At 54.6% G+C, this 26,476-nt stretch overlaps 1 protein-coding gene across 4 annotated transcripts; it reads left to right on the top strand.

The window, feature by feature from the left end:
- The first annotated feature begins 3,301 nt into the window (after positions 1 to 3,301).
- MFGE8 (milk fat globule EGF and factor V/VIII domain containing) lies at positions 3,302 to 22,208 on the top strand. 4 transcript variants are annotated; one of them, XM_044979681.1, is made up of 11 exons: positions 3,302 to 3,518; positions 7,794 to 7,919; positions 9,441 to 9,566; positions 10,769 to 10,882; positions 11,786 to 11,967; positions 12,721 to 12,876; positions 14,206 to 14,350; positions 16,765 to 16,967; positions 18,829 to 18,984; positions 19,389 to 19,557; positions 21,856 to 22,208. In XM_044979681.1, exons 1-10 carry the CDS (start codon positions 3,446 to 3,448, stop codon positions 19,530 to 19,532), a joined length of 1,425 nt encoding a protein of 474 aa, XP_044835616.1. In that variant the 5' UTR covers positions 3,302 to 3,445; the 3' UTR covers positions 19,533 to 19,557; positions 21,856 to 22,208. The 4 variants fall into 4 exon arrangements, with proteins under 4 accessions (XP_044835616.1, XP_044835619.1, XP_044835615.1 ...); XM_044979680.1 differs by having other exon boundaries at positions 3,303 to 3,518; positions 19,389 to 22,208; XM_044979683.1 differs by having other exon boundaries at positions 3,304 to 3,518; positions 16,783 to 16,967; positions 19,389 to 22,208.
- Positions 22,209 to 26,476: the final 4,268 nt, after the last annotated feature.

Below are 26,476 nucleotides of genomic sequence, written 5' to 3'. Positions count from 1 at the left end.
AGGTAGGCAGAGCTCTCTCCTCCTCCCCTCAGCAGCCTGACACCTTCTTCATAGGTGGAGAGGAGGGAGCAGAAAGAGGCTAGCAGTGCAGGGCAGATCCTCAGCTCCTCCTCTCCCCTCCTGGCATGGGGGGAGAATCTTTGGAGCTGCACCCCCAGCCTGGAGGAGGGAGCAGGGACCCTGCTGCAGCCCCCCCAGCCCTGGGAAAGGGGGGTGAAGAGCCCCTGGAGCTGCAGGAAGAGCAGGGGCAAGGTGGAGGAGCACAACTAATGGGGGGTAGAGGGGGCTGGGAAGATGTGGCGGCCCACGCAGACTGCACAGACAGAGGCTGCCCACCCAGCGTGTTTGCTGCACTGAGAAGTTCATTTCCACCATTCCCCAGAAGTGGCAGGAGCCATGATGTCCTTCCCCTCTGCTCTCTCCTGCCTGACACGGGACAAGAAAGGGGGGATTGTGCTGCACAAAGGCCACCCCTCCTGCTGAGCCTTGGCAGCAGTGAAGCTAGACCCATCCAGCTGGCACTGCCCTACCCAGCCCCCTGTCCCCATATTCCTGCCAGGAGGTGGGCACGTGCTGCAGACAGCTGCCACGGTCAGGAAGTGCCCTGCTGCCTCTCATATCTGATGAGCTTCCACCACCATGCCAAGGGACAAGGGCTCTCAGTGGAAAAACTGTGCCCCAACACAGGGGCTGAAAGGGGCCATGCAGGCTGGAGCCTTGCAAAGAGCACATGCTAGGCCAGCTCATTGGTACTCCTCAAGGCTGCTAATTAAGCAACTTTGTCTACAATGCCAGACTCGTAACCCTTTATTTCTCACCTTCGTTATTAACGGCTCTGACTGTGGAGCAGGCCCAGTGGCTGGGCACTGCTCCAGGTGAGACCCATGTGCTATTTCTGGCCTGCTCTCTCATTTCCCAAACCAGCAGCAGTGCCCTCCTGGCTAGGGCCTTGCACTGCCCTGCAGAGCATCCAGTCAAGTCTTGGTCTGTTGCTCCCTGGGGCTGGGGCTGGGGCTGGGGTCCTGGTCACTGCTCTGCCTGGGCCTTAGTACTGTGCTGCGGGAGGCCTGAGCTTTTGGAGCTGCAGCAGCCTAAACGTGGGAGACCTCAAATCTGGCCAGTAGTTGCGGGCTACAGAGGCTGGGACTGAATCCCAGGAGCATAGCCCATCCCCAGATTTTATATAACCAATCAGCAACCCTTTTGTAGCTCCCCACAACCAATAACAGATCTTGCTGTCTTGGTCCACAGACTCCCATTGACTGCAAGAGCTAATGAAAAGAGACATATGATGGGCTGGAAGGGGTAGAGATGTGGCTTGTTGTTATCTGCTTTGGGTTGATCGTTAGCATCTCACCTGGCAACCCTGGCACCTACCCCGATTCTCCCTTCTTGTCTAGGCCCATCCTGGGGTCTAAGAGCTTTGTGAACTGGGGTGCCACCAAGAGACAATGTGATTGAAGCAGACGTTAGGAAGGACTGAGGGAGAGGGATCTGCTGTGGCAGTGATTCCCTCTGCACGTGGGCATGCAGTGTGCCTGGGCATGCAGTGCAGTGCCAAGGAGATAATTGGATGAAGTGAGACGCTATTCTCATTCACTGGGAAATATTGTCTCCTATCCATTTGGCCCGTTATTTATTTGTCAGTCATAGATTTATAAACACAGACTTTCTATCTAGCACCCTCTCATTGCAAAGACACACCTTCCCCTGTGCCTCCACTCCCCAGATGATGCCAGCACAACTCCAGGAAGAGGGTAAGTTAGTTTGCTGCTGCACAGGAAGAGTAGAAAGCATAGTTTTTGTAGGTCCTACAAAAATGGAAGCTGTATTGAAAACATTCTCGGTGACTGAATGTTGACTACCCGTATTGCTATACGGGTCAGAAATCTGGATGTTCTTACAGGCAGACTTGGAATGGCTAGTGGCATTCCCTATGCACTGTCAGCACCAAATCCTGAGCATCAAGTGGTTTGGCTTTGTGCGAATGTCACAGTCTCCCAAAGATCTGGCCTTTCTTCACTCACTCATTATATTCGAAAGCAGTGTTGCATGCTCTTTGGCCACATCATCACAATGGACAAAACCATCTCAGTGCACCGTGCTTTCAAACTCTCCATTGACGTGTGAAGGGGTACATGCCCTGTCCTACCTGGGACTGCCCCAGAGATGTGTGGATCCACAGAACTGTGCCAGATCAGGGAACTTCACTACACAATGCCTGGTGCAAAGCCTTCAACCTTGGTCACTCTGACAGGCACAAGGGTCCTTAGCAGTCTATGTGTAGATGATGATGATGAATGTTGGCTAATTAAACACAGAATCATAGAATATCAGGGTTGGAAGGGACTTCAGTCATCTAGTCCAACCCCCTACTCAGAGCAGCACCAATCCTCAACTAAATCATCCCAGCCAGGGCTTTGTCAAACATAGGTCTGTGCAAGCCAATGTACTTTCCCCCTTGCACTATAACAAGCAGCAGTTAGTTAGGAACTAAAAGAAACATTGGCAAGTGTCCAACTTAATCCAAGGCCGGTTTGCTTATTATTGTGTTGCAACAGTGCCTAGAGGGCCCAGCCTGCTGTGCTAGGTGCGGTACAAACACAGAACAAAGAGATGCACCAGCCCCACAGCATTCAGCTGACAACGCTTCAAGCTGAGTGCAGTTTCCACAAATGCTTGAGGGCTGCGTGTCAGGAATGAACTGCATGGACAGAGCTGTATGGAGGGTCCGGATTTGAACAGTAGGGTGCTGCAGGTCAGGCCTTGAGGGGCATTGGCAGGGCTGTGTGTAGAGCCCAGGACTGGAATAGCAGGCAATATTGCGGAGCAGGAGTGAGGTGCATGGGGTGAACACCAATGCTTAATTTGTAATGAAAGAAGTGGCCTGACTCAAACATTTTTTTTTACATTCATAACTGATGCAGCAAGCTCAGAGGTGCTGGGGCTATGGACTGCCAAACCGACAGGTGCCAGGGGTAAGCACCGGTGAGGGCACATGCAGTCATGTCTCTTGCACAACTCCTTGGCACTGGGCTTGCCTTTTGCTCCTTGCGCTGCCTCCAAACAGCGAGGGACTTTCACTCCGCTTCCTTCTGAAGGGAGTTTCCATGTCATTCGCGTTGCCTCCGAGTGCATTGCCCCAGGCGTGGGCCCGTCCCCTGCACACCCATCCACCCAGCTCCAGGAGCAGCCCGCCGCGGCTGTTTGGGGCGGGTGCCGCGTGTCATTGGCCAGCCGGCTGGAGCACGTGGGGCTGGGTGCGATCTGCAGGCTCAGCCTCGGAGGGGAGGGCGCCCGTCTGACTCACTCACTCGCTGGCTCTAATCCCTCTGCAGGAGAAGTCGGGACGCAAACGGACTTGAGGAGCGAGTCCAGCCGGACGGGCCAGGGAGCGGCGTAGAGCCGGAGTGGCGAGCCCGAGCCTGAGCCCGAAGGGAGGGAGATGAAGGAATCGAGCCCTTTGCGGACGCTGTTCGGTGCCATCCTCGCTGTCTCGGTGGTTTTCGCTGTGACGGGTGAGTTGGGCTCATAGGCTCAGTTTAACTTCTATATTTGGGGGTCGGGGGTAGCTCCAGTCTGGCCCGTGGGGCTGTGCGCGGGGGCCAATTCTGTACCTGTCTGAGGCTTGTCGTTTGTGGGGCAGCACCCCCTCCTGCCCCCTCACTCCGCCTGTGGTTTGGATCATTGGCCTCTCCCTCCTCCCACCGTCTGCCCTGCTTCAGGATCTCCCGGGTGTCTCCGCGCTGGAATGGGGGGGGCCATACCCAGCCTGGCCCGCCTGCCGCTGGGATCCTCTGGCTGCGGGATTCGCCTCGTCCCCGGGTGTGGGGGTGGAGAGGGCCAAGTAGCAGTTGCTAAATCCCCTTCCACTTCTGGCTGATGTTGTGGAGAGCTGGGAGAATGGGCCCCGGGGGTGACAGCAGGAGGGGTAGGGCGCTGCAGGGCGAACGCTCAGCATTTCTGCACCAAGACCCCCACTAACACCTAGCTCTTAGCACCTTTCCTCAGGAGTGCTGCACTGGCGTGAGTGCACAGGTCCTGGAGTCAGGATCGCTGTCCCCATTTTACAGAGGGGGAGGTGAGGCACAGGGCAGGGAGAGGCTGTGGGTACAGCTCTGGACTCACACCCAGCGGCTGTAAATAGAACCTAGGAAGTTTGGCTCCCAGCTTCTAGCCACTCGCTACACAAGCCAATAGCCCTGACTGACATCCCAGGCCCCAATCGTCTCTCCCAGAGCCGGGAAGAGATCTCAGGAGTTCCGGCTGATAGACCCCTGCTCTAACTATTAGACCACACTTCCCTCCTATAGAACAAAACACCCTGCCTTGTTTGCAGGGCCCTTAGCTGGGAAGGGAGGACTGGGCATGCTGGGAGCACAGGGCTGACGAGAGGCAGGGCAGTGGTGAAGAGGATGTACTTGGGGGGTGGGAGGTAGGGATGGGGTGAGGGGCTGAGAGGGTGGAATATGGGAGAGGTGAGGGACAGGATGTGGGATGAAACACGGGGAGTAGAGGGAAAAGACAGGGGCGCTCGCTGGAGCAGTGAGGGACCCTGGGGCAGTAAGGGACTGAGGCTGGCACAGGGGCAGTGGGGGGCCTGCAGGTTGTGTTGTCAGTTTTGGTGGGAGGGGCACCCATTTTCCTCTCCCAAGACAGTGTCTTGGACTGACACGGGCTAGGGCTGGTATACGGAGCCCAGAGCCTCACAGGACATTATTTTTGCCTCCCTGCCAGTTCTTGGGGCCACATAAGCAAACATTTCCAAAGGTGGCTGGTGATTTGGGGTGTCTCAGTTGGGAGCCCAATGTGGGACAGTTGGGGTCTGATTCTCAGGGCACTCACAGCTCCAGTCAAAGGCAGTGGGAGTAGGAGGTGCTGCATGGCTCTGAAAATCTGTCCCCAGCTGTCCCAGACACTGAGGCACCCCAAATCACTGGGGGCTTTTGAAAATTTGGCCCTTCCCAGTGCCTGCTAACAATGGGGTGTGGCCAAGGAGACCTGCTGGAAATAGGAGGAGGAGTCATCCCCAGAGGGAGGGGGAAGCTCAGTTACTTGCTATATTTAAAATGTGCATAACTTATTGGGGCCCGTTCTGCCCCTGCCCTGGGGAGGAATGCGGTAGAGTGGTCTTTCCAGCCCAGTCTCCTCTGCCTTGCCCTGTCCCGGCCCCAGTGTGAACCAGATGCTCCTGTAGTGGAGGCAGCTGGCACAGCAGATGCTTGGGGGACACACACTTGTCACCCATGTGTCTCTCGAAGTAGCCAGTGCCTCCCTGTGAACAGACCCAGCGCTGTGTGTAGAGCCTTGGCCAGCTGGCTATAAGGGTCCTTGATCCTGAGTTTCCGGGTGCCCAGGAGACTTGAGGAACATGGGGCAAGTAAATAGCCCCACTCCTTGATGAATGAAATGGGCAAAGACATCCCCATGCCCCATTGGCCCTTCAGCATCTCCCTCCTCCTCCTCTGTTGTAGCTCATGGCAGTGCATTGATGGAAGATGAGGTCATGCAGAGCCAGGCTGGGCGGCACAGGCAGCAATTTGACCTGGTGCCCAAGCTCTTCCGCTGTCTCCGGCTGGGCTGAAGGAGCAGCAGCAGCTTTTCTGAACCCTCCAGTTAACCCAGGCTGGCCTGCTCCATCTGCCAGGAGCACACCCTGCGGATGTGGAGGGTTGGGATGTGGGATTAGTTCTGAGGACCCTTGCTATTAAAAGACTAATTAGTAATAACTCCCTGAGCAGTGGCTTAGGCTAATGAGAGCCCTGCTGTTCAGTGCAGCTCTGGGGCAGTGAGCTCTCCGCTCATTAACTACCCACACAGGTAGTGTGTGTGTGTGTGTGGGGGGGGAGGTTGTCCCTGGGGTCTCCACCTGAGCTAACCCCCTGCTCTAACGCCTGCGGTATGAGCCGATGTGGCAGAGAGAAGCTTGGTGTCAGGAGACAAGCTGCCCCAGTGTTTGCTAATGAGAGACGCAACCTTTCACCCAGGGGTCACCCATTTGATTCCGCCCAGGTTGGCATGGAGGGCCCTAGAAGTTATACTCAGCTGCCAGCTGTTTGTCAGCCCCCTCCCCCACTGTGTGAAATGAATTGGTGGGTTTCAACCCCAGATCCCAGGCACAGCCAAAATCACTTTCACAATTGGCTTCTTGGCTGGCAGTGTCATTAGCGAAACCAGGGGCCGAATGGCCATAGAGGAGTTTCCCTCATGAGGGTGTGGAGGCCTCACTGGCTGACAGGGGATGGGGCAGGAGGAGCTTGCCCTGTACTGTGTGAACTACACCTGTCCTAGGAATGGAGATTTTCCATCTCCAAGGGAGTCTCTCACAGAGCGGGGCCCTGGGCAAATGCTGGTTTGCTGCACAGAGCCTTCTGCAGGTGGGTAGCATGTGGAAGCAGGTGGGAAGACTTCTGTTGGGAACTACTTGGGGCAGATGCCCTGATGGACCGTGGGGGCCTCTCCCCGCACCCAGGAAATGGACACAGACAGAAAGTGCCCTCTGGGTAAGATGCATTTTCTTGGGGCAGGTCTGAGCCGCCTGGGGGGCTGACCCCTCTCGTGCTCGCTTGCTGTTTGGAGGAGCAGCAGCTGGCCCTGTCTCCAGGCAGTGATAGGCCACTGGCCTGAACCCCTTCTGCTCCACTCAGCCTCTCCTGGGCTTCCAGAGTGTTTGTTCATTAGGAGATGCCGGTTTTTCAGTCTTTCACAAATATAAATCGTCTTAACTGAAATATCAGATGCTTGGCCCATCTGATTCCTGGGGTGAGTGCATCTGGCGCCCAATTCAGCTTGCCCCACTCCGCTCTGCTCCCTGCACTGCTTGGATACAGGTGTAGGGGGTGGAAGGAGGAATGTTCGCTCCTCCACTTACTCCCCAAGGAGGGCAATGTTGGCTATGAGTCCACCCCTTCCTCCTAGGAAGGTTGTGGTCATTTCACAGCTGCCCCTGGCCCAGTGAACTAGGAGGAATGGGTTGGAGCAAAGCACATTTAGGCTGAATAATAGGGATGGTCCCAAAGAGTGAGATCTGCGTGATGGAAAACAGATTGCCTAGGGACAAAGCCGTGGGGCACAGACTGAGGAACCAGCTGCCCTGGCCCCCAGTGCAGGATGGTCAAGGTGTGGAGGGGTTGTGGTGCGGAGGGGGCAGGACATGGGAGATGGGGGACTGACACTGTCAAATGGCAAGATGTGGGGTGACGTGCTGGGAAGATTGGTGGCTGGAGTCAAAGCAAAGGCCCAGTTGCAGAACAGTGGGCACTGATGGTTCCCCTCTCCCTGAGCCTCCCACGCCCTCCTGCTCCTAGCACGCCTCCCCTTGGGCATTACCCTGCAGGGCTGGAGGAGGGTGAGACATTCAGGCACAAGAGGAGAGCTGGAAACTCCTTGGGGAACTTACGAGGGACTTTGGTCTCCTGGGCAGACGCTGTGGAACTGCACTGGGAATGTAGGTCGGGCCCTGGGCACTGTGAGGGTGGGAGCTGGGCAAGTTCCCTCCTCCCAGCTCTGCCGGTGCCCTCTGTCCTGACTGCTCTTCCACTCCTGGAACCCCCTACATAGCTCTGCCTGAGCGTCTGTGTGAACCCAGCCTGGGGCCCCCCACTCCGCTGTGCCACTGCACTTCAGACTGTGCTGCACCCAAAGTAACATGGACGAGCTCCGTAAAGGCAGGGTATCTGCGTTTGAATTTTCCTGCAAGATCAGATTTCAGTCAAAAACCTGGGTCTGTAGCTGGCTCATGTGTGGTTTCCCTGGCAGTTAGTGTTTGTAATGACTTGTGGTCTTGGTTACAGGTGACGTCTGTGATGTGAACCACTGTGAGAATGGGGGTACCTGCCTGACTGGTAGCAATGAGACTCCGTTCTTCTGTATCTGCCCTGAAGGTTTCACTGGGATTGACTGCAATGACACAGAGAAAGGTACAGCCCATGCGGGAGGCGGGTCCAGATGCTCCGAGACTGGACTCTCATCTGAATGTGATTGTGATGCATCAGCAATAACACAGCAAAGTGCATGGATCTGTTGGATCCACGTGTGCCTTGGGGGCACTAGCACGTAGCAAAGTTCCCATGTCATGACCCTGTCCACTGGCTGCTTCCAAGTTCCAACCCTGCTGATGATCTGTGCAGGGTGGTGTTATAAAACTGGTGCCTATAACAAGGACATGAACACAGGTAGATCTTAGACTCTTAGGATGAGCTTCTTCTCATGGGGAAATAACTAACAGACTGTCAAAGTACGTGTCATGCATTTCTCTAGTGATTGGTCTACTGCAGGATAACATCGTACTACTGCTACCTGGCAATGGAGTGGTAGAGATCTCTGTTATGGAGCTGAAGGTCCCAGTTTCAAACACTGATGACAACCAGTGCAGGCTTGTACCAGATTCACACACACTGCAGGAGCACTAACCAAGAGCCAAATGCAGTTATGTCCGATCCATGCAGGACTTGGGGTTGTTAGGCTTATAAGATGCAAACGGAATCTTTTAAAAGGGGATAAGGCAATACGCTGCGTTTATTGAGAGTACAGTTTGAGCATTGAAATCAGCATGTGCTTCCATTCATTCACTTACTCTCACACCCACCCTCCAAAAAAGTTCTGCAGCTGGATCTTATAGTTACCAGTCCTTAGTGTTGCTCGGTCAGTTCCAGTGGCCAGCTGAAACTGCACATGAGGGAGGGGGAGTTGGGCTCTGTCGAACACGTTCGAAGCTCCGATGCTGATTCAGAACGAACCCAAAGTCCCATGGCAATACACCCTTCTTTCATGGTGATAAGTTCCCATACAAGTCTGTGGACCTTCCTGTGTCACACTGGAGCTGTCAATCATGAGGTATTCAAGGTTGCTGTTCAGCATTATTTTGATTTGTTCCCGGGAGGATCCGCAGCTGTTTCTTATCTGTCCCTTTGGCTCAGCTCCTTATCTTGTCCTTGGGGTGTATGCCTTTGCTTTAGGGTTGTCAATCTGCTATCCCCTAATAAAGTTGGTGCCTCTTGACTCCTCCACTCCCTTCTTGACCATCCGGCCCAGCTGTCCTGTCTCAGTCAATCACCAGACATTCTTCATTCACACCAAACCGTAAATAAGGCAATTACAGCCATAAAACTTCTATCCTTCTAAGAGCGAATGTTAACACAATCAACAAAGAATAAACTCAGAACAATTTATGAATTCAAGGCTACAATTTCTTCTTACTAATTCAAAACCAGCAAAATGGAGTATAAGGCAAAATAAGCAAAATGGAGAACAGTTTTACTTGAGAGGAGTGCAATTTTACTTCAGACAATTTCTTCCCATTAGGCTTTTAGCCTACAGGGTCACCAAGTCACAGTAACAGACATGCTTGTGCCAGAGCCCTGCAGCCCTGGAACCGTGTGGATTCTTCCTTTCCCTGGTCCCATTTGACAACTGTTTGCTTCCTCTGTTTCTTTCCCCAGGCCCCTGCCACCCTAATCCCTGCCATAACAATGGCGAGTGCCAGCTAGTGCCCAACCGGGGCGATGTCTTTTTGGAATATGTCTGCAAGTGCCCTGCGGGGTATGCAGGCACCCACTGCCAAAAGAGTGAGTAAGGGCTGCTTCTGCGAGGGTGGCACCAAGCACTGGCTCTGGGGGAGATGGGGACATGACAAAAGACCTCCCTGCAGGAGGAGCTGCCAAGGTGGGAGGGGAGCATGGAGACCAGGTGTCCATGGGGTGGATTGTGTTTGTGTATGTAACCCAGTTACCTTTCACATATTGTTGGACTGTGTGTAAGTGACTAATCCAGCAAAATACCCCACTGGGTTTGTTTCCACCAACTCAGATGTTTCTCACCCTGAGCTGCTGGGAATGCACTGGGCAGCCTCGCATGATGACTCTCCCCTCACGTGCCTCTGAAACGACATGCTGGCTCTGGTGCCCGCTGGCAGGGGTTATGTGATTCCATCCGTTCTGCAGCAGCCCAGCTGTCAAGATCTGCTCTGGATCGCTGGTCCTGAAGCAGCCCCTGGAAATCTAGGAGCTGGAGTGGAAGGGGAGCCCTAGGGACCAGCATGAGGTGGGGTGTGGGAGCTGGTGCCACTTGGGATAAGCAGGCCAGCACCAAGTGAGATGCAGGGACTGGTCTTGGGTGGGATGTGGGGAGGTGCCAGAAGAGATGGAGGTACTAGGTAGGATGCGATTGCCAACTCTTGGTAGGATGTGGGGCCAGGTGATGAGTACAATGTCGGACCAGAGCCAGGTGGCATGCAGGGGCTGGCACCAGGTGGGATGCAGGGTTCAGCACTGAGTGCACTGAGAGAACTATAGAAATGAGAAAGATACTGAGGGAGAAGGCTGTGCAATGGGTGTGTCTGGCCTCTGCATCTTAACCATAGCCTGGTCAATGGCAGTTCTGCTTTTAGGACACCTGGGGCTCTGCCTGCTCCAGAGGGGAATTTGTGCATCATCTGCAGTGTAGAGTGGGACCCTCCCCAGAGCTTCACACAGATTCATAGAAGAACCAGTGCCCCTAAGCCCAGTCCACTCCGGTAGGAGAGGCTCCCTCCCACAGTGGCATAGCTGGGCATCTCAGCTGAACTCCACTTCTACAAGCCTCCTGGCATGCACCTGAGGGCTGGTATGAATGCAGTTTGGATTAAAATGCTCACTTAGCTTGCCAGAGCAGCTGCCTGCTGATAACTCTCTGCATGGGTGACAGGACTCCCTGTCCCACCATGTGGTGCTGGGTTTGAGACTCGGGGGCAGAGTCTCTCTCTCATCTTCTTCACTCCTGTCTCCCCTAGACGTGAATGAGTGCTCCTCACAGCCATGCAAAAATGGAGGCACCTGCCTAGACCTGAATGGTGACTATGCCTGCAAATGCCCCTCTCCATTCTTGGGGAAGACCTGCCATGTCCGTAAGTCCCTGACCGTGACAAGCAGCTACAGATCCTGCCCCCGCCCCCCCGAAAACGTCCCATTGCCCCGCTCTGCTCTCAGCAGTACCCGCAAGCACAAAGGAGGCCTTGTTGGTTGGCATTAGGAAAAACGGAGGTTGATGGCTTTTGAAGTCAGCTCCGTTGTTGTCCATGAGCCCTATGACACTGGAGAGCCCAGTGCTAATGAAATTAGTGCTGGAGGAGGCAACCCGGAGAGAGCATTGAATCTCCTATGGAGGATCTCCTGCTCTTCTCACATCTCATGACTCTGGGATAGTCCCAGAGACTGGATCATAACCCATCACAGAGGGGGCTTTCCCTTTTCAGATCTCTTTACATCTTGTTGCTGTGATGGGACAGCTGTGGTGCCTGGATTGTGGAGAAGGGAGGTTCATACAAGGAGCGTTCCCTCTTCAGGCTGTCCAGGCCTGTGATGGTGGTGAAAATCTGCATGGAGAGCTCTGCACACACCTGGACATCTTCTCTGAGAGTGTTCAAGACAGTTGCTGACCAACTGGGCCTGAACAATCTTGGTCCGGGAAGTGCTGAGGGCATGGCTGTGTTGAGGGGTTAGGGTAAAGCCAGATGTGGCTGGGGAGCAGGAAATACCAGCCACCTTCTCATTTTAATGAGACACCAAACCAGTGCCCCAAGTGGGCAGTGAAGGTCCCTGCTCTGGTCTAGTTTCCATTTCATGCCCATGAGACAAGAGGTCTCTCCAGAGAACCAGGAATGTGATGGTCAGAGTGTCACCTTCTCTTTCTCTCTTGTTCTCCTCTTACTCTCTGTTCTTGTCCTTCCTTTACCGGTGACCTGCCCCTCTTCCTTTTCATTCCCAATCTCCCTCCCCTTTCTTTCCCCGTTTCCCCTTCTCCCCTCCAGGCTGTGCTGTTTTGCTGGGCATGGAGGGAAGGGCCATTGCAGATGCCCAACTCTCGGCTTCATCTGTGTACTATGGGTTCCTAGGCCTGCAGCGCTGGGGTCCTGAGCTGGCCCGACTCAACAACAAAGGAATTGTCAATGCCTGGACCTCCAGCAACTATGACAAGAACCCCTGGATTCAGGTACCAGCTGGCTGGAACACACAAACTTTCCCTTGGGTGGGTCATGAGCTCATTGCAGAACAGGCTTCCTCTGAAGCACCAAGCACTGGCCAGTGTTGGACACAGTATGCTGGGCTTGTTAGAACACTGGTTTGTTCTCATGTGGCAGTTCCTACCAGCACTTCCCCATGCTCCAGGGCTGGGACTGGAGGACTGCTCTGAATTCTGTTGGCCAATGGGAATGTGAACCCATTGTCCTATTCCTTGCTGAAATCTCCACCTTGGAGAAGTAGCGGTTTCAGATGGGAAGCCTCCTAATGTTAACATGACTATAAGAAGGGGGTGTCCCAGGGCACCATCTCTTTGGGGGCAGCTGGCACTTCTTGATGCAGGATGCTCAATCTCCTGGGAGGAGGCAGTCAGGAAACACCTTGCGTTGCTCTGGAGCAATGCTCTCTCTGGTGGTACAGATGGGCATCCTTTCCTTCTTGATCAGAGGGCTGGGATCATGGTGTGAGGCTGTGGGGATGGGGAGTTCTAGCACAGGAACAATGGGGCAACCTGCAGATGGACAGAGCACCCACCACAGGACAGCCCCTTTCAAGGGTGCTGAGGCTGAGTTGATTCCCAGGAGTCCCTGTGAGCTGGACTAATACTCTATGGGAGATCTGGGAGGCCAGGGGCATAGCGCAGACCATACTCTGTGTTAGGCTCGGTAGCATGTTCCCCGTCCCATCCAAGTAATGCCAAGTAATACCCTATGTCATGCCACAGGTAAACCTGCTGAGGAAGATGCGGCTGATAGGGATCATCACGCAGGGTGCCAGCCGTGCGGGCTGGGCCGAGTATGTTCACACCTTCAAAGTAGCGCACAGCCTGGATGGACGCGTGTTTGTGTTCTACAGGGACGAGAACCAGGATCGAGACAAGGTGGGTTCTGCAGTAATGGACCTGCTGCCTCCAAACGCGGGAGGGAAACAGGTGTGGGGGGGGGGCGTGTCAGTGTGGGGCAAGGAGATCGATGCACTGGGGGTGTTGGCACATGGGCATGTTACCACTGTGAAATTATGGCCCTGGCGGGGCCTTGTGTCACTTCGTGGGGGTGGCGTCTGCTCAGAGGAGATGCTGTGTCATTGCAGAGGCTGCAAACAGGATCGGGGGGTTCTCAGAAAGGTATTGAGAGCAATAAATACCAGCGGTTTCATAATAATATAAATGACACACACTATACCTGCCTACACAGAGCACAGCAACTAGTCAACAACATTCAGAGAATCCCTGATTTGTGACTAACACCCCAAGTTTGCTTTGCTCTGATTCTCAAGCTTCTGGGCAGCCTCCGGGTAGTATGTCTCCTGTTCAAAATGTTTGTCAACCTATCAGGGAGCAGGCCCAGGCCCCGTTTCTTGGGTGACCAGCCACACAAGAAGAAGAGCAGACAGTGACCAGGCAAAGCGAAGAGTACATCAACTCCCTAAAGCCGTCGATGATTTGTTCAGCCCCAACAGACCTAGTCTTGACAGCAGATACGTTTGTGGGAAACAGGACTGGTCTTCAAACAATTTGCTAGAGAGGCTGAACTGGTAACAAATAAATCAAGCGTCTCTACTATATACTACAGTGTACAATACTGAATATGGGTATATTTACAGAACCAATAGCACATCTATACTGTATCTACTTCTCTATCAGTCACCTGATGTATAAGGTGACCTACTAATTGACAGCAGTTACTAACTCTCAGGATTTTATCACACATCTTGTGATAATTGGAGTACTTCTTAAAACCCCAGCTGCTGTGATCCTGTGACTATATGAGAATCTCAGCCTTCATAAAAAAAAAAAAAATTATAACCCTCATGGTTGCAGAGAAAAGCATGTAAATGTGACCCCAGTGTACTCTAAGGGTAAAAACAAAACAAAAAACAACAACAACAAAACAAACACAAGACAAGTGGATAAAAAAAATCCAACATTTCTTGTTTTAAAACAATCTCATGATTTTTAAGCCAATCTCATGTTTTTTGGGGCTTGACTCATGATCTTGTAACATTTTGGTTTGGCAACACTGAGTCCAAAGCATTCTTCAGTGTTGGTGGTGAGTTGTTCTGTCGCATGGCTTTTGTTATTGAGTCTACAAGGTAAAAAATGGACTGGTGGGTCAGGGATTACTATGGACAATAGTATGGGGTAGAGGATTTGATACTGGCCCCCATTCCTGGCCACTAAACACACTCATCTTGGCCTGTGCCTTTGCAGGTTTTCCCGGGAAACACGAATAATGACGGCATGAAGTCCAACATGTTCAATCCGCCGATCACAGCCCAGTACATCCGCATCTACCCTGTGATGTGTCACAGGGCCTGCACGCTGCGCTTTGAGCTGGTTGGCTGCGAATTGAATGGTAAATGTCTACTGGGCCAAGGATATAGCCTTCTGCTCTGGGGCACTCACGCCTGTCTGTTGGATCTCTTGAGGCGGGTGGATGTGCATGTCCACAGCACGGACTGGGATCTCATCAGATCACAGATGCTGGGCTGGGTCAGTGCTTGGATGGGTGACCTCTAAAGATATCCCAGATGTAGGAACTGGCTATTGAGACTCAGGAGGGGGTGTTCTCTCTGTCAGTGCTAACCTTAGTGTCCCAATGTGGCACTAGAAGGCGCTGTGCTGCAGGGAGTGATGCAGGCGACTTGGTAGGGGATGTGCTGTCACCTCGGAGTCATTACTATGGGATTGTGCTATGGGATTTTGTGCTACTGGAGGTGTTGCCTTTCTGACGACACCTGACGACCCCGAGTTGTGAAAGATCCGTTGGCTCTTTTTGTGAGAACAGGGGTATTAACTCCAGGGTCTCAGCCAAATCACATCCTAGATAACGACCTTCTACTCCCTAAATCCTTCCCAGGCAGTCTCAGTTAGGATCTTTCTGCACTCAGTCCCAAATCCCTGAGTAGCGCTGCTGTGCGGCTGTTGAACAGCTGCTGAGATCATTTCCCTGCTGGCTGAAACAGCTTCTGTAGAGTTTTCAAAATTCTTTAGGATCAAATGTAACTTAGCGGTAGGCTCAGCCAATCAGATTTCTCTCTCGCTAGCTCAGCATTCCTAACAAGACACATGTGCTAGGCAGTGCTTGGCATAATGGGCCCAGTTCCGAGTCTCTGCATTGCTCCAGGATTGCTATTCTGGGTGAAATGTTGTACGTTGTGTGTTTGTCCAGTCAGTGCTGTTGGGGAGGCTGGGAACAAGCCTCTGTTGCCTGGCGGCCCCGGTGTATTGCTGCGTCCGTGTCACAGCTAGGGACTTCAGCAGAGGGCAAGGATCAAATGGGGCATGGACACCAGCCTCCTCTTAGGGGCGAAGGGCCAAGAGCAGGGTGGAGGGGGTGTTAAGTTTGTCCTGCCATGGCCCATGCTGGAACTGGTCCCGGGGATAGAGGCCTCCGTCTCTAGCGCTATGAATTTTCTAAATTCACCTTATGTTTCACGCTCTCGGAGCCCTGCCATGACCCTGGTAGTGCCTGGACTCTGCTAGGGCCCTGTCCCTCACAGGGAGGGGTGAGGAACCTGGGAGAGAGAGCCCCCCACAGGAATACCGGAACAGGGGTCCAATCCCTGGGAACACCAAGGGCAAGCAATTGGAATTAGCCTATATGGACACAGGGTCTGGAGTGCAGCTGGAGCCTTTCAGGGAAAGTGGCCAATGCTCGTGGTGGGGGTTGGACGTGGCCCTGGCTGGCAAGTCTGGGCCCAGCTACTTTGGCATTGGGAGCTCAAGTCTAATTCCAGTAGTGTCTGTGCTTTGATTTTCCATCCCCTCTGCACCAATCTTCTCTTTGTCTGCATCAGTGACCACAGTGACACCCACTGGTAACGATGAGAATTGCAGGGCTGGTCACACCTTCCTGGCTGCAAGGTTACAGTGTGAACTGGCCCGTGGAACAATCCAGCTAGGTGCTGCTGCTCCACCTTCCCTGCTTGGGGGGCTCGCAAGAATCATAGAAGATTAGAGTTGGAAGGGACCTCAGGAGGTCATCTAGTCCAACCCCCTGCTCAAAGCAGGACCAATCCCCAGACAGATTTTTACCCCAGTTTCCTAAATGGCCCCCTCAAGGATTGAACTCACAATGCTGGGTTTAGCAGGCCAATGCTCAAAACCTCTGAGCTATCCCTCCCCTGCCTCAGGTAGCCTCCACACTCCAGCCTGGGGCTTGCTTCCCTAGGGCAGTGGTTTTCAAGAGGCTTCTCTAGGCTGGGGATTTCTACTGGGCCCAGAAGGAAAAGGGGCCTTGCCCCTGGAGTGGACTCTGCACATATAGCCTGGGAGCTGTGCTTAGAGAGGAGTGGCCCTCGGAAAGGACTGGACATGGGGGCTCAGGCTTCAACCACATTTCTGGAGGGGCAGTACTGACAATGTTGTCCCTATAGCCCTCCTGCAGCAGAGGGCGCTGCCACACAGTGAATGGTCTTCTCAGGGGAAATTAGGCAGAGGATAAAATGCAGAACTGGGAAAAACGTAAACCCACCCAATCCAACGACCTCTATTGCCTTCTCGAGAGGGCCAGGGAGTTTTGAGGTCCCAGCTCTGTGTATATTTGGGGTTCCTGCTCTGTGCTCATGGCTCAGTGCTTTTTATGCCTCTACCTTTGTGGTCTCTGCTCTTTGTGTCTTTGGTGTCCCTGCTCTGTGTTTATCTGGGATTCCTGGGACCCTGCTCAGTGTCTGTCTGGGAATCCTGGGTCCTGCTCTTTGTTTGTTTGGGATGACTGTGCCGCTGGACTCCTCCCTTTCACTGTTTCTATAAACCATTGTGTTACAGTGTATTTCAACATGGCAGGTTGTTCGGAGCCGCTGGGCATGAAATCCCGCTTGATCTCTGACCAGCAGATCACAGCCTCCAGCGTTTACAAGACATGGGGCATCAATGGCTTCACCTGGTACCCACATTACGCCCGCCTGGATAAGACAGGCAAGACCAATGCCTGGACTGCACTCAGCAACGACCAGTCTGAGTGGCTGCAGGTGTGTCTCCATCACGCCACAGTGGCTCTCCCAGCAGGGAGGTAGGGAAGTCTGGTGATGTGAGCATAGGCCCTTGGGCCAGGAGTACATGAGCTCCAATAGCAAAACTCATTCTGATTCACTCTGTGGCCTTGGGCAAGGCACCTGAGTTCTCAGCCTCAGTTTCTCCATCTGTAAAATGGGGCTAATAGTCCATTACAGTTGCCTGAGTGGCCACATATTCCTATTGTGAAGGGCTGGATGCTTTTGGGGTTACCAGGTTCCAGGGAGGGGAGCTTGGATACTGGGCAGAATACAAGCAGTGGCTGGAGCCTTATTGTTTAAAAAAAGCCATGTGTTTGCTGTGTTCTGTGCATCTGGGATGGCAAAGGAATCTCAGCCAGGGATTCATAGACCCTTTGGACTCCCCTCCCCCCAACTTTCCCTCTTCCCATTCTCACCCTCTTTCTTTCCCTCCCTGTTTTCCAGGGGTCCCTGCTGCACCCCTAGATCTAACCATTTGTATGAGTGGCTGGAAGCTGCTTGGAGTGGGCAGCAGAAACCCTTGTCAGCCCCACCACCTATCTCCTGTGGCATCCCCCCACAGCACCCTTCCTCCCTCAAGATCGGCATCCCCATTCTGCGTGGATCAGCCTATGGGAGCTTGGCTTAGCTCCTCTGCCACATGCCTGACCCTCCAGCTCAGAATTGGCTGCCACTTGGCCTGTTTCCTGCTCTGTGCTGGTTTTCCAGCCAGCAGAGTGAACCACAGGGGAAGCTCTCTCATCCCCTCCTGAAGCCAGTGTGGTTACTCCAAAGCCTGCCTACAGTTTGGTTGCTGGCCCAGGGGTGGGCTACAGGAGGGGCCAGAGACTCCTGCAGAGCAGGAATCTGTCAGGTTTCCTGTCATTAGCCCAGCCCCCAGCTCCTTCCTCAGGTGATTTCAGAATCCTCTGTGGGTGCAGCTCGGGCAGGGACAGCGAGGTGCCATCCCTCCATGCCAGAGAGTCTAGGGAGCTCAGCAGTCAGTCCTGCCCTTGGGACCCAGGCTGGGCCCTCCAGAACAAACCTTTCCCCAGCATTTGCCTTTATCTGATCTTCCTTGTAATGCTGTAGCATCCCAGACAGGTCCCTTTACCAGCTCCTCCCTTTGCTGGGGTGTCTCTGGCCCTATATGAGATCTTTTGGCTCAGACTCTTATGTAACCTGGCTCCTGCCTGGCTCCAGGCCAGCCTTGTTCTCTCCCTCCTTGTTCCCTGCCCACCTATGAGGAGGCTCAGCACCAGCCATGGCACCCAGGCTGGGGGAAGGCAAAGGAAGCTTTGCATGCCGAATTGGGGGCTGCTTTGGGGCCTGGTGCACATTGCATGACTTGTGTGACTGCTCTGCAGCCCAGAATAGCTGGAGCACAAAGAGGCCTAGCCACTCCCTCTCCTAACCCTGAGCTGCCCACTCCTGCCTCTGGCCACGCCCCAGCACACCTGTATACCAGGCAGGAGTGTAGGGTTGCCTCTGTCGGTTCTATGCCATCCCTGCATGGGGTATTCCTCAGGGGACTTTTCCACCCCCTCAAGGCACTGGGCTGGAGTGGGGGCAGAATCTGCCCATGTTCCCAGTCTGCCAGGTCGGCTATGTGATGCGTGCAGTGGGCTGTCCTCGGCAGTGGTGGAGCTTCACTTAGCAAAGATGCACAGAGCTGGAGTGGATACATGCAGAGCCCAGAACTGGAATAGCACAGGAGCTGCTGTCAGGCTTGAGGGCCATCAGCAGAGCTGCATGGGCGAGGCTTGCATAGCTCCTGACTCTCAGCTTGCTTGGGACCCGCCTTGCTTTTGGGGCAAAGCGAGCGGACGTCCTTTGAAAAAGCCCATATCTCTGGCAGATCGACTTGCGGACTCAGAAGAAGGTGACCGGCGTCGTCACCCAAGGGGCTCGGGATTTTGGGCACATTCAGTATGTGGCGGCCTACAAAGTGGCTTACAGTGATGATGGGACGTCCTGGACCGTTTACAAGGACAACAGGACAAACAGCAGCAAGGTGGGTGCAGGATAGGGGCTTCGGTAGCACAGGGGGAAACTACAAATCCCAGCATTCCCAAGGGGCTGGAATGAGAAGGCGCCCAGACAGTGATGACAAAGGGTCAGAAGAGTGGTTTAACTAACCAGGGAGCTGCTGGTGATACCACAGTACTTGGAAGGGCAGGAGAGAAGAGCAGCTGTACCTGGGGTTTAATGAGGTAGATGTGGCAGGACCCTGATACTGACCATCCTTGCTGTGTATGGGGGCGGGGGGGAACTGCTCAGCAGGGCACTTGGGCAGCTCCCCATCAGCCTGTGATCCTGTAGTGTGTCCTCTCCCGCAGTGCCTGCAACCCGGCATTGCTCCCTCTCCCCTGGCAGGGCCAGTTCCTCGTTCTAATGGCTCCTCCCCTCCCTCTGCAGATCTTCCAAGGAAACTATGACAACACCTCTCACAAGAAGAACGTGTTCGACGTGCCCTTCTACGCCCGCTTTGTGCGCATCCTGCCCGTGGCGTGGCACAACCGCATCACGCTGCGCATGGAGCTGCTGGGCTGTGATGAGTAGTCTGCTGGGGACGGCGGCGTGGAAGGCAAGGACTGGGCTGCCGCCCCCACACCCCCAGCCTCCCACTCCTGGCCTTTCCCCTGCACGCCTGCTGCTGTAACATCCCCCTCTCTGTGTCTCACCCACGCTGTCCCACTACGACGTCTGTGTCTGGTTCCTGGTCTGGCAGTGGGGAGGGTTGGAGAGGGGCAGTGAGTGCATGACTGTAGCTGAAGCTGATAGAAATCTCATGGGAGGGCTCTGGGTCCCCCTTGCCTTTGCTTTAGAAGAGCATGTGATGGCCCCGCATTGGTGGGGCTACCATACTTGCACTAACACGCAGAGGCCCCTGGAGCTCTGTGGGCCCACAGCTCTGCACTTTAGGGGGCTGTCCCAGATGAGGGGCTCTTCCCCTCTGAGCCCCTCATGTTGGTCCAGGTGTTTCCCATCCAGGCCCTTACGGGGCTCCCTGCAGACAGAGGCCCTAGCAACCTCCATCAGATCCTGAAAACTACTCCCCCTTTTAGCGCCGCTTCCACTGAAGGGCCCTTAGCAATCGAGAGCTCTTCTGTCTCCATCACTTTCAGCGTTCAGGGGAGCCTTTGAGTGAGATGCCCTGGAGACGGGGCAGGCCCCTCCACTCATGGCCTCTGTCTCTCAAGCATAGGCAGGTAGCTGGCTTCCCCGTGACGTGCGTGTCGAGGGGAGAGGGAGCTTCCAGTTCTTTGGCTCCTAAAGTAATTCAGAAGGGCCCTCGGAAAGAATCTGTTGCCCCTGAGTGCACTGATCACCGCCTCCTTGCAGGCCGCTGCTCGCAGCAATGTTGCTGTGGGTCCTCTCAGTTCAGCATAGTGCCAAGGGAGTGATGAGAAGAGGCGGGGGCAAAGATCAAGTCAGAAGTCACAGGGCTCCAGGCGGGGAGAAGCTGGCAGCTGGGAATCTGTACCCACAGGGCCTCTGGCTTTGCACTGCAGAAACTGCCCTTCTCCTGCAGGGCGCATGGGCACAAAGGGGGGAACATGTGTAATTTCTGTTGTAAAATCTTGGTGGGGCTGGGAATGTGGCCAACAGTGACTGACCCAATGTCCAGCACCTGCCAATAATGCTCCAGGGCGGACACCGGTACACATGCCGCTCACAAACACTGCGTGCACGAGGACAGGGCAAGTGCTATCTGCCTTCCCACTTACTTGTAGTCCCATGAGCATCACTTCTGATCAGGCAACCTGCCAGTCACCACAAGGTTCTCATCCCCCACTGCCACCCAGAAGTGAAGCCTCGTGCCCCTGCCCAGGCAGCCATTGTTCCTGGGCTCCAGCCATTGTAGTGCATTATGGTGAAGTCCACAGCCCAAACCCTCCTGTAGGCCAAAAGGCCAGCCCCAACAAACACAGTTTGTCCATGGTGTTTCGCAGTACTGAGTCCCATCATGGTGCCCAGCTAAAGGAGAACCTAGAGATTCTCCAGCCATGTTTTCTGATGTTTCCTCAATTCCATCATCTAAGGACAGGGCAGAGCAGTGCAAGGCAGGAGTGGCACACAGAGCAAACTGGGTTTCTGGTATGGAGCTTTGAAACCCTCCTCCAACCTTGCTCAGGTGCAGGGAACTCCCTAGCAGACAGCAAACCCCATAGTACGATCCTTGGCACAGAGGCAACTGGCAAGTTGCATGACACATGAAAGAGCCTGGGATGGGGATTCAGGGTGTTCTGTGCTGGTTCTGAACCAAGCTTCTGCTGGAGCGCTCCAGGGTCCTTGGAGCATCTGGTCTGTCCTGAGTGTGTGTGTGGGAGGACACTTAGTTTACTCTACCCTGCTGATCTGACAAGGCCCCTAGCCACCTCCCATTGAGGCTGCTCAGCTTGCATAGTAACTCCCCTTGCTTTCCCAGGGACAGTCCCGGGATGTTAATTCTGGGAAAGAGGGCCCAAGCTCAGCGGGGTCTTTATAACTCTTCCCCCATCATTGGGCAGAGGTTGCCCTCAACGGGATTGGTGCCCATTGCAGCCTGTCAACACGCAGTCCTGGGTGCCTGCCCCTGACCTTCTGGTTCAGTTACCAGTTCCCCTGATTTTATTGTGAGTCTCATGCTATTTGGTGTTTTCTCAAAGCCCCAGCTCCTGGGGTCAGGTGATTTACAGGAGAATCTCATCTCTCATTTAAAGAAAAACAAAAAGTAGATTCTGGTCCTATTGGCTGCAGAGAAAAGCTTGAAAACATGACCATTAAATGCTCCAAACCCAGAAGAACCCAACATTGATTCTTTTTTACATCTCAAAAATTTTAAGCCAAAATTTGAGTCTTTTTTAAATCTCAGGATTTTTAAGCCAATCTTGTATTTTAGGGGGCCTGTCTCATGATACTTGAGTGCTTCGGGATGGCAACGTGGGCCCATCCATGCACGCTACCCACAAGAGAGAGTGGGGACAGATGGGCACAGCAACTTCCTCGGAGGGCGGGCCCCTCACTGACCTCACAGCATGGCAACGGCTTGGCACCTGGCTGAGCAGAGGCTCTAGATTTGGGATAAGTCCCGTTGGCAGGGACTTGAAGCGCAATACAGAGCTGGACCTTCTTCACGTGTGTTTTGGAGGGAGATGGGTCCTTTGGTGTAAGTGATGGCATGAGTGAGTCTTGGATGGGAAGGCAGCGCACCCTGTAGGAGTGTCTGACAGTATTAAAACCAGCTGAAACTCATGAGTGTCCACCTGCTTATTTGGGTCTGTGACTCGGGTCTCACCTGGTGCAGTGCTGAACATGGAACAGGATTCTGCCCTGCTCCTCTGCCTGCGGCTGCAGCCCACATCACTCCCTTTGGCACTTCCCAAGCCTGTGTCTCCTTGGAAAGAGCCAAGGGAAGTTCATGGAGGATAGGGGATGCCCTGGGATTCATGTCCCCACTGCTTCAAACCCACTGCCCCCACACAGCCTGCCAGTGTAGCACGGCCTCAGCCGCTTCCCTCCATGGCGCATCTCCTGGGCTCTGCTTACGCAGCCAGCAGCAGCGCTGAGCTGGAGGCCGGGTTGCTGTCTGGAGCTGGGTACTGGCCTGGAACTCTGTCAGTTCCCTGAGTGCCCCCTTCAATCTATCACCATAATCACCCAATTCACTCAGCTCAGAGCCCTTGTGCTCCGAGAGCACTCGCTGCAGCCTGGGAACTCCCTCTGCTTGCCCAGCTCCCTTTTATCTCTGTGAATGCTCTGGGGCCTGGGATTAGAGTCGGATTCACTCCAGCTGCAGCCTCCTTGCCCAGAGAGGAGCAGCGGTGACGGCTGCTCCTGGGACGAAAGGTCTGCGGCAAAGCAGCCGCTTAAGAGGAAAATTCCTCTGCTCTGGGGCGGCATCAGGAGCCAGGAAAAGCCATAAACTCAGAGGCCCAGGAGGAGGGTCTGGTTCTGCCTGCAGAGCTGGGAGCTGGCAGGAGGGTAACAGGACCTGGCAGGACTGGGATAGGGCAGCATGGGGTGGGTGAGGGGAGTAACATGGCAAGAGCTGATGGAGCAGCAGGAGCCTAAATAAAACCTGGGCTAAGAGCCCCACCCCCCCAAGCTTTCCAGTCACAGTGTGCTGCAAATCCTCTGGAGGGGGATGAGAAGGGGCCATTTCTTGGTGGGGGTGGGGTGGGATCATGCCCTGCCCCAAATCTAGTGATGGGAGAATTCTGACCAGTCCGGCTCAGGGATGCACTTGAAACGTTTCCCTGGCTCAGGCTCTAGGGCTGCTGACTCTGCCCACAAGAGCATGGCTCCCAAGACTCGGGGTGGGGGGAGAACCTAGCCTCCCGAGCCGCCTCAGCGGTGGTTCAGGAAAGGGGATTTGATTCCGGATAAAGGTTCAGGCCCGTGTCTCATCTATCCAAGCCCATCTGCCCCTCCCTCCCTACACATGACCAGATTTCTAGGGTGCTGCGGGACAGGAAATGGGTTTCTCCATCTTGGTAACTAATTCCAGGGCTGGCAGAGCTTTGGCAGCCTGGACGGGGTCACTCACTGACCCAAGGCAGCTTCCCGCCAGCCCCAAAGCATTTTTCCCCCTCCCTGAAGATACCGTAGCCACCCCATCTCAGCTCAGGACCTACACAGCACGGGCTGGGCCACATGGCTGGGAGATTCCATAGGGACCGACACTCCCCCTGCTGAGTCAGTGCTGACCCTGGTACTCCCAGTACATTGCTAGTGGATGCCAATCTGCAGGAGGTGGTGGGATGTCTCAGCTGGGGTTGCTCCCCCCTCCAAATCAGTGCTGACACTCAGCATAGTGCCCAGGGGTGCTTTGGGAGGTGTCATTTCCCAGCGCCGATATTAAAAGCCTGGCTGCTTTGGGCTGTTAAGGTTCCGTTGCACATTTGAGGAAGCTGCTCCCCAAGAGGCAGGCTGTTTATAACATGGGTGTGACACACAGGGGCACTGTCTGGAGACTGAATTTTCCTGGCTCTGGTCCCATACCAAGGGTCAGGCTCTCACAGGGTTATCCCCACCAGTAGCTACTGTTATAGCATGAAGCCTGGTGTCTTGCTACAGCCCTGTTGGGTAGTTACCTTGGCCCAGATCCACACAGATATTTAGGTGCCTACCTTCCACCGAGACCAATGCGAGCTTGGAATATCTTTGAGGACCAGGGTCCTCCTGCCTCCATTCGTGCCCCCCCCCCCAGTTCTTCACTGCCTCTCCCTTAAAAAAGAAAAGGTGGGTGATATAGCTGGTGTCTCCCCAGAAGTGGCTGCATTTCAGAGGTGGGCAGGCAAGTGATCTCTGCCCTTCTGGCCTTCACAGCACTTGGGGATGGAAAGGACTCCAGCAATGGAGAGCTATGATTAGTAATCAAGCAGCCCATGTGGACCATTGGGTAATTTAGCCCTGGACATCCTCATTTGGCTTCGGCTCATCTTTGAGCTGGGAGGCAGCAGCTCCCACCCCACTGTGTGCTCTTGGTGTGGGTGAGAGTTGCTAAGCTGACCCCCAGGGGCCTTGCTTGACCACTCGTCGCAGCTGATACTCATCAAACCCTCTCCTGTCCCAGCCAGGCAGTGCGGATGCTGTTGGGCACCCCCTGGTGCACTGCAGGTGAAACCTTCCTGGGCAATGCAGATGAGTGGCTAACCCTGTAGGGAAGCAGGAGGATGAAGCCAGGAATCTGGCACCAGCTGCTTTCAGGAACATGATGCAGATCCCTGGGCAGAACAAAGAATGTGAGAGGCATGAAAGCCCTGCAGAGGGACCCGTTCCTCATCTCCTCGGGTTCCTGCAGGAGGCAGAGTGTCCAAGAGGAGGCCAGGGAAACCCATCTTCAGTGAATCACAATGTGGAGCAGAAACTATCCCTGCCCCTCCACCCAGCTGCTGAGCCCTGGAGAACCAACCCTGGTCCGCAGCCCTAAGCTCTCCCATGAGCCCCCTACAAAGCACTCCATCTCCAGGGACAATTGCCTCCCACCCCCCTGACTCCTGGGGAGGTGCACTCCTAGCCAAACTGGCTAAGAACATCATAAGAACAGCCGTACTGGGTCAGACCAAAGGTCCATCCAGCCCAGTATCCTGTCTACTGACAGTGGCCAATGCCAGGTGCCCCAGAGGGAGTGAACCTAACAGGTAATGATCAAGTGATCTCTCTCCTGCCATCCATCTCCATCCTCTGACGAACAGAGGCTAGGGACACCATTCTTACCCATCCTGGCTAATAGCCATTGATGGACTTAACCTCCATGAATGTATCTAACCGACTAACCCTCCAAATGGTTTCCAGCCAAGTGGACCTGAACCAGCAGCAGTGGGGAAGGAGGCTGCTTGGGGAGCTCAAGGCTGGGGGTGTGGGGGTTTCCAGCAGCAGGGGGGTTGTGTAGGGCGCACAGAAGAGGGATCAGGGAAGGCAGGAGGTAGCAGGGAAATGGGTTGTATGGTAAGCACAGGGAGAGTTTCTAGCAGAGGGGAGTGCAGTGGGTGGGGAGGCACTCAGGGTTCCCGGTGGCCTGGCTTTATCTGAAGCATTCCCATAGGCTAGAGAGCAAGGCTTTTCCTGCCTGGGGGGAAGTCCCAGCTGCAGAGGCCCCGGCAGTGATGGCTTCGGGCTCTCAAAGCCTTACCAAGCAGTTAGTTTGGAAGCGGTTTCTTTTTTCCTTTCCAGCCCCAGTACAGTCAGCCTGGAGCAGCCCACGCCCTGGAGGTCAGGACTAAGCCCCGCAGTAGAATGGCTGAGAGTGCTGCAAGGCAGGGCAGGGCTTAGTTGCATCTGCAGTGCTGTGCGCACAGGTGGGAGACTTGCCCAACTACTGTTCATTTTGCCTGGCTCAGTAGGCACCAGCCTACTCCCACCTTCATGCCTGTCCACACCCCAAATTAATACACACACTGGACACCTCAATCCCCCTGGCAGGGCTACGGGACAGCAGCTGAGGCCACCTTCCTCAGGCTCAGCCCCTGCTGCAAGCGTCCCCAGGGCAGCCCTTTGATGCGGCCCCTCTTTGATCCCAAGGGCAGCGACAGGGCTCGGGCTCTCCCTTCACGGCCCAGGCCCCCTCTCTTGTTTTGGCAGCATCCTTCGGAAGTTGTTCCTGGAGGAGGCCAGAGAGCAGTTTGCAGGGTTCGGGCTGCAGAGGCAGGAAGCTGGTTGCAGGCTCCTCGGGCTGCAGGTCATGCAGCAGAGTGGAGACAGGCCCTTACTGCCTCATGCTTCAGCCCCATCAGTCTGTCAGCTCTGCCAAGGGCCCAGGAGACTGCTGCTCCGGAAACATGGGGCGGGGGGGGGAAAGGATCCTCTTTCCCCCACCAACCCAAAGAAATGCCAGGCCAAGATTACAGCCCCCCTCTGGGCTCTCCCCTCCCCAGGGCACCCATTGCAGCTTCACACACAGGCTCATTCACTGGAAAACCTAAGTTTCAACAGGACTCACCCTGCAGGGCCTGCCCTAGCCTGCAGCTGCAGCACAAATCAATCAGGATCTGCCACAAGAGACCCCTCCTCTGATCAAT

This window comes from Mauremys mutica, chromosome 11, assembly GCF_020497125.1.
Source record: "Mauremys mutica isolate MM-2020 ecotype Southern chromosome 11, ASM2049712v1, whole genome shotgun sequence".
NCBI lineage: Eukaryota > Metazoa > Chordata > Testudines > Geoemydidae > Mauremys > Mauremys mutica.
The sequence above is the reverse complement of the archived record's forward strand: the minus strand, read 5'-3'. Positions and strand labels throughout refer to the sequence as shown.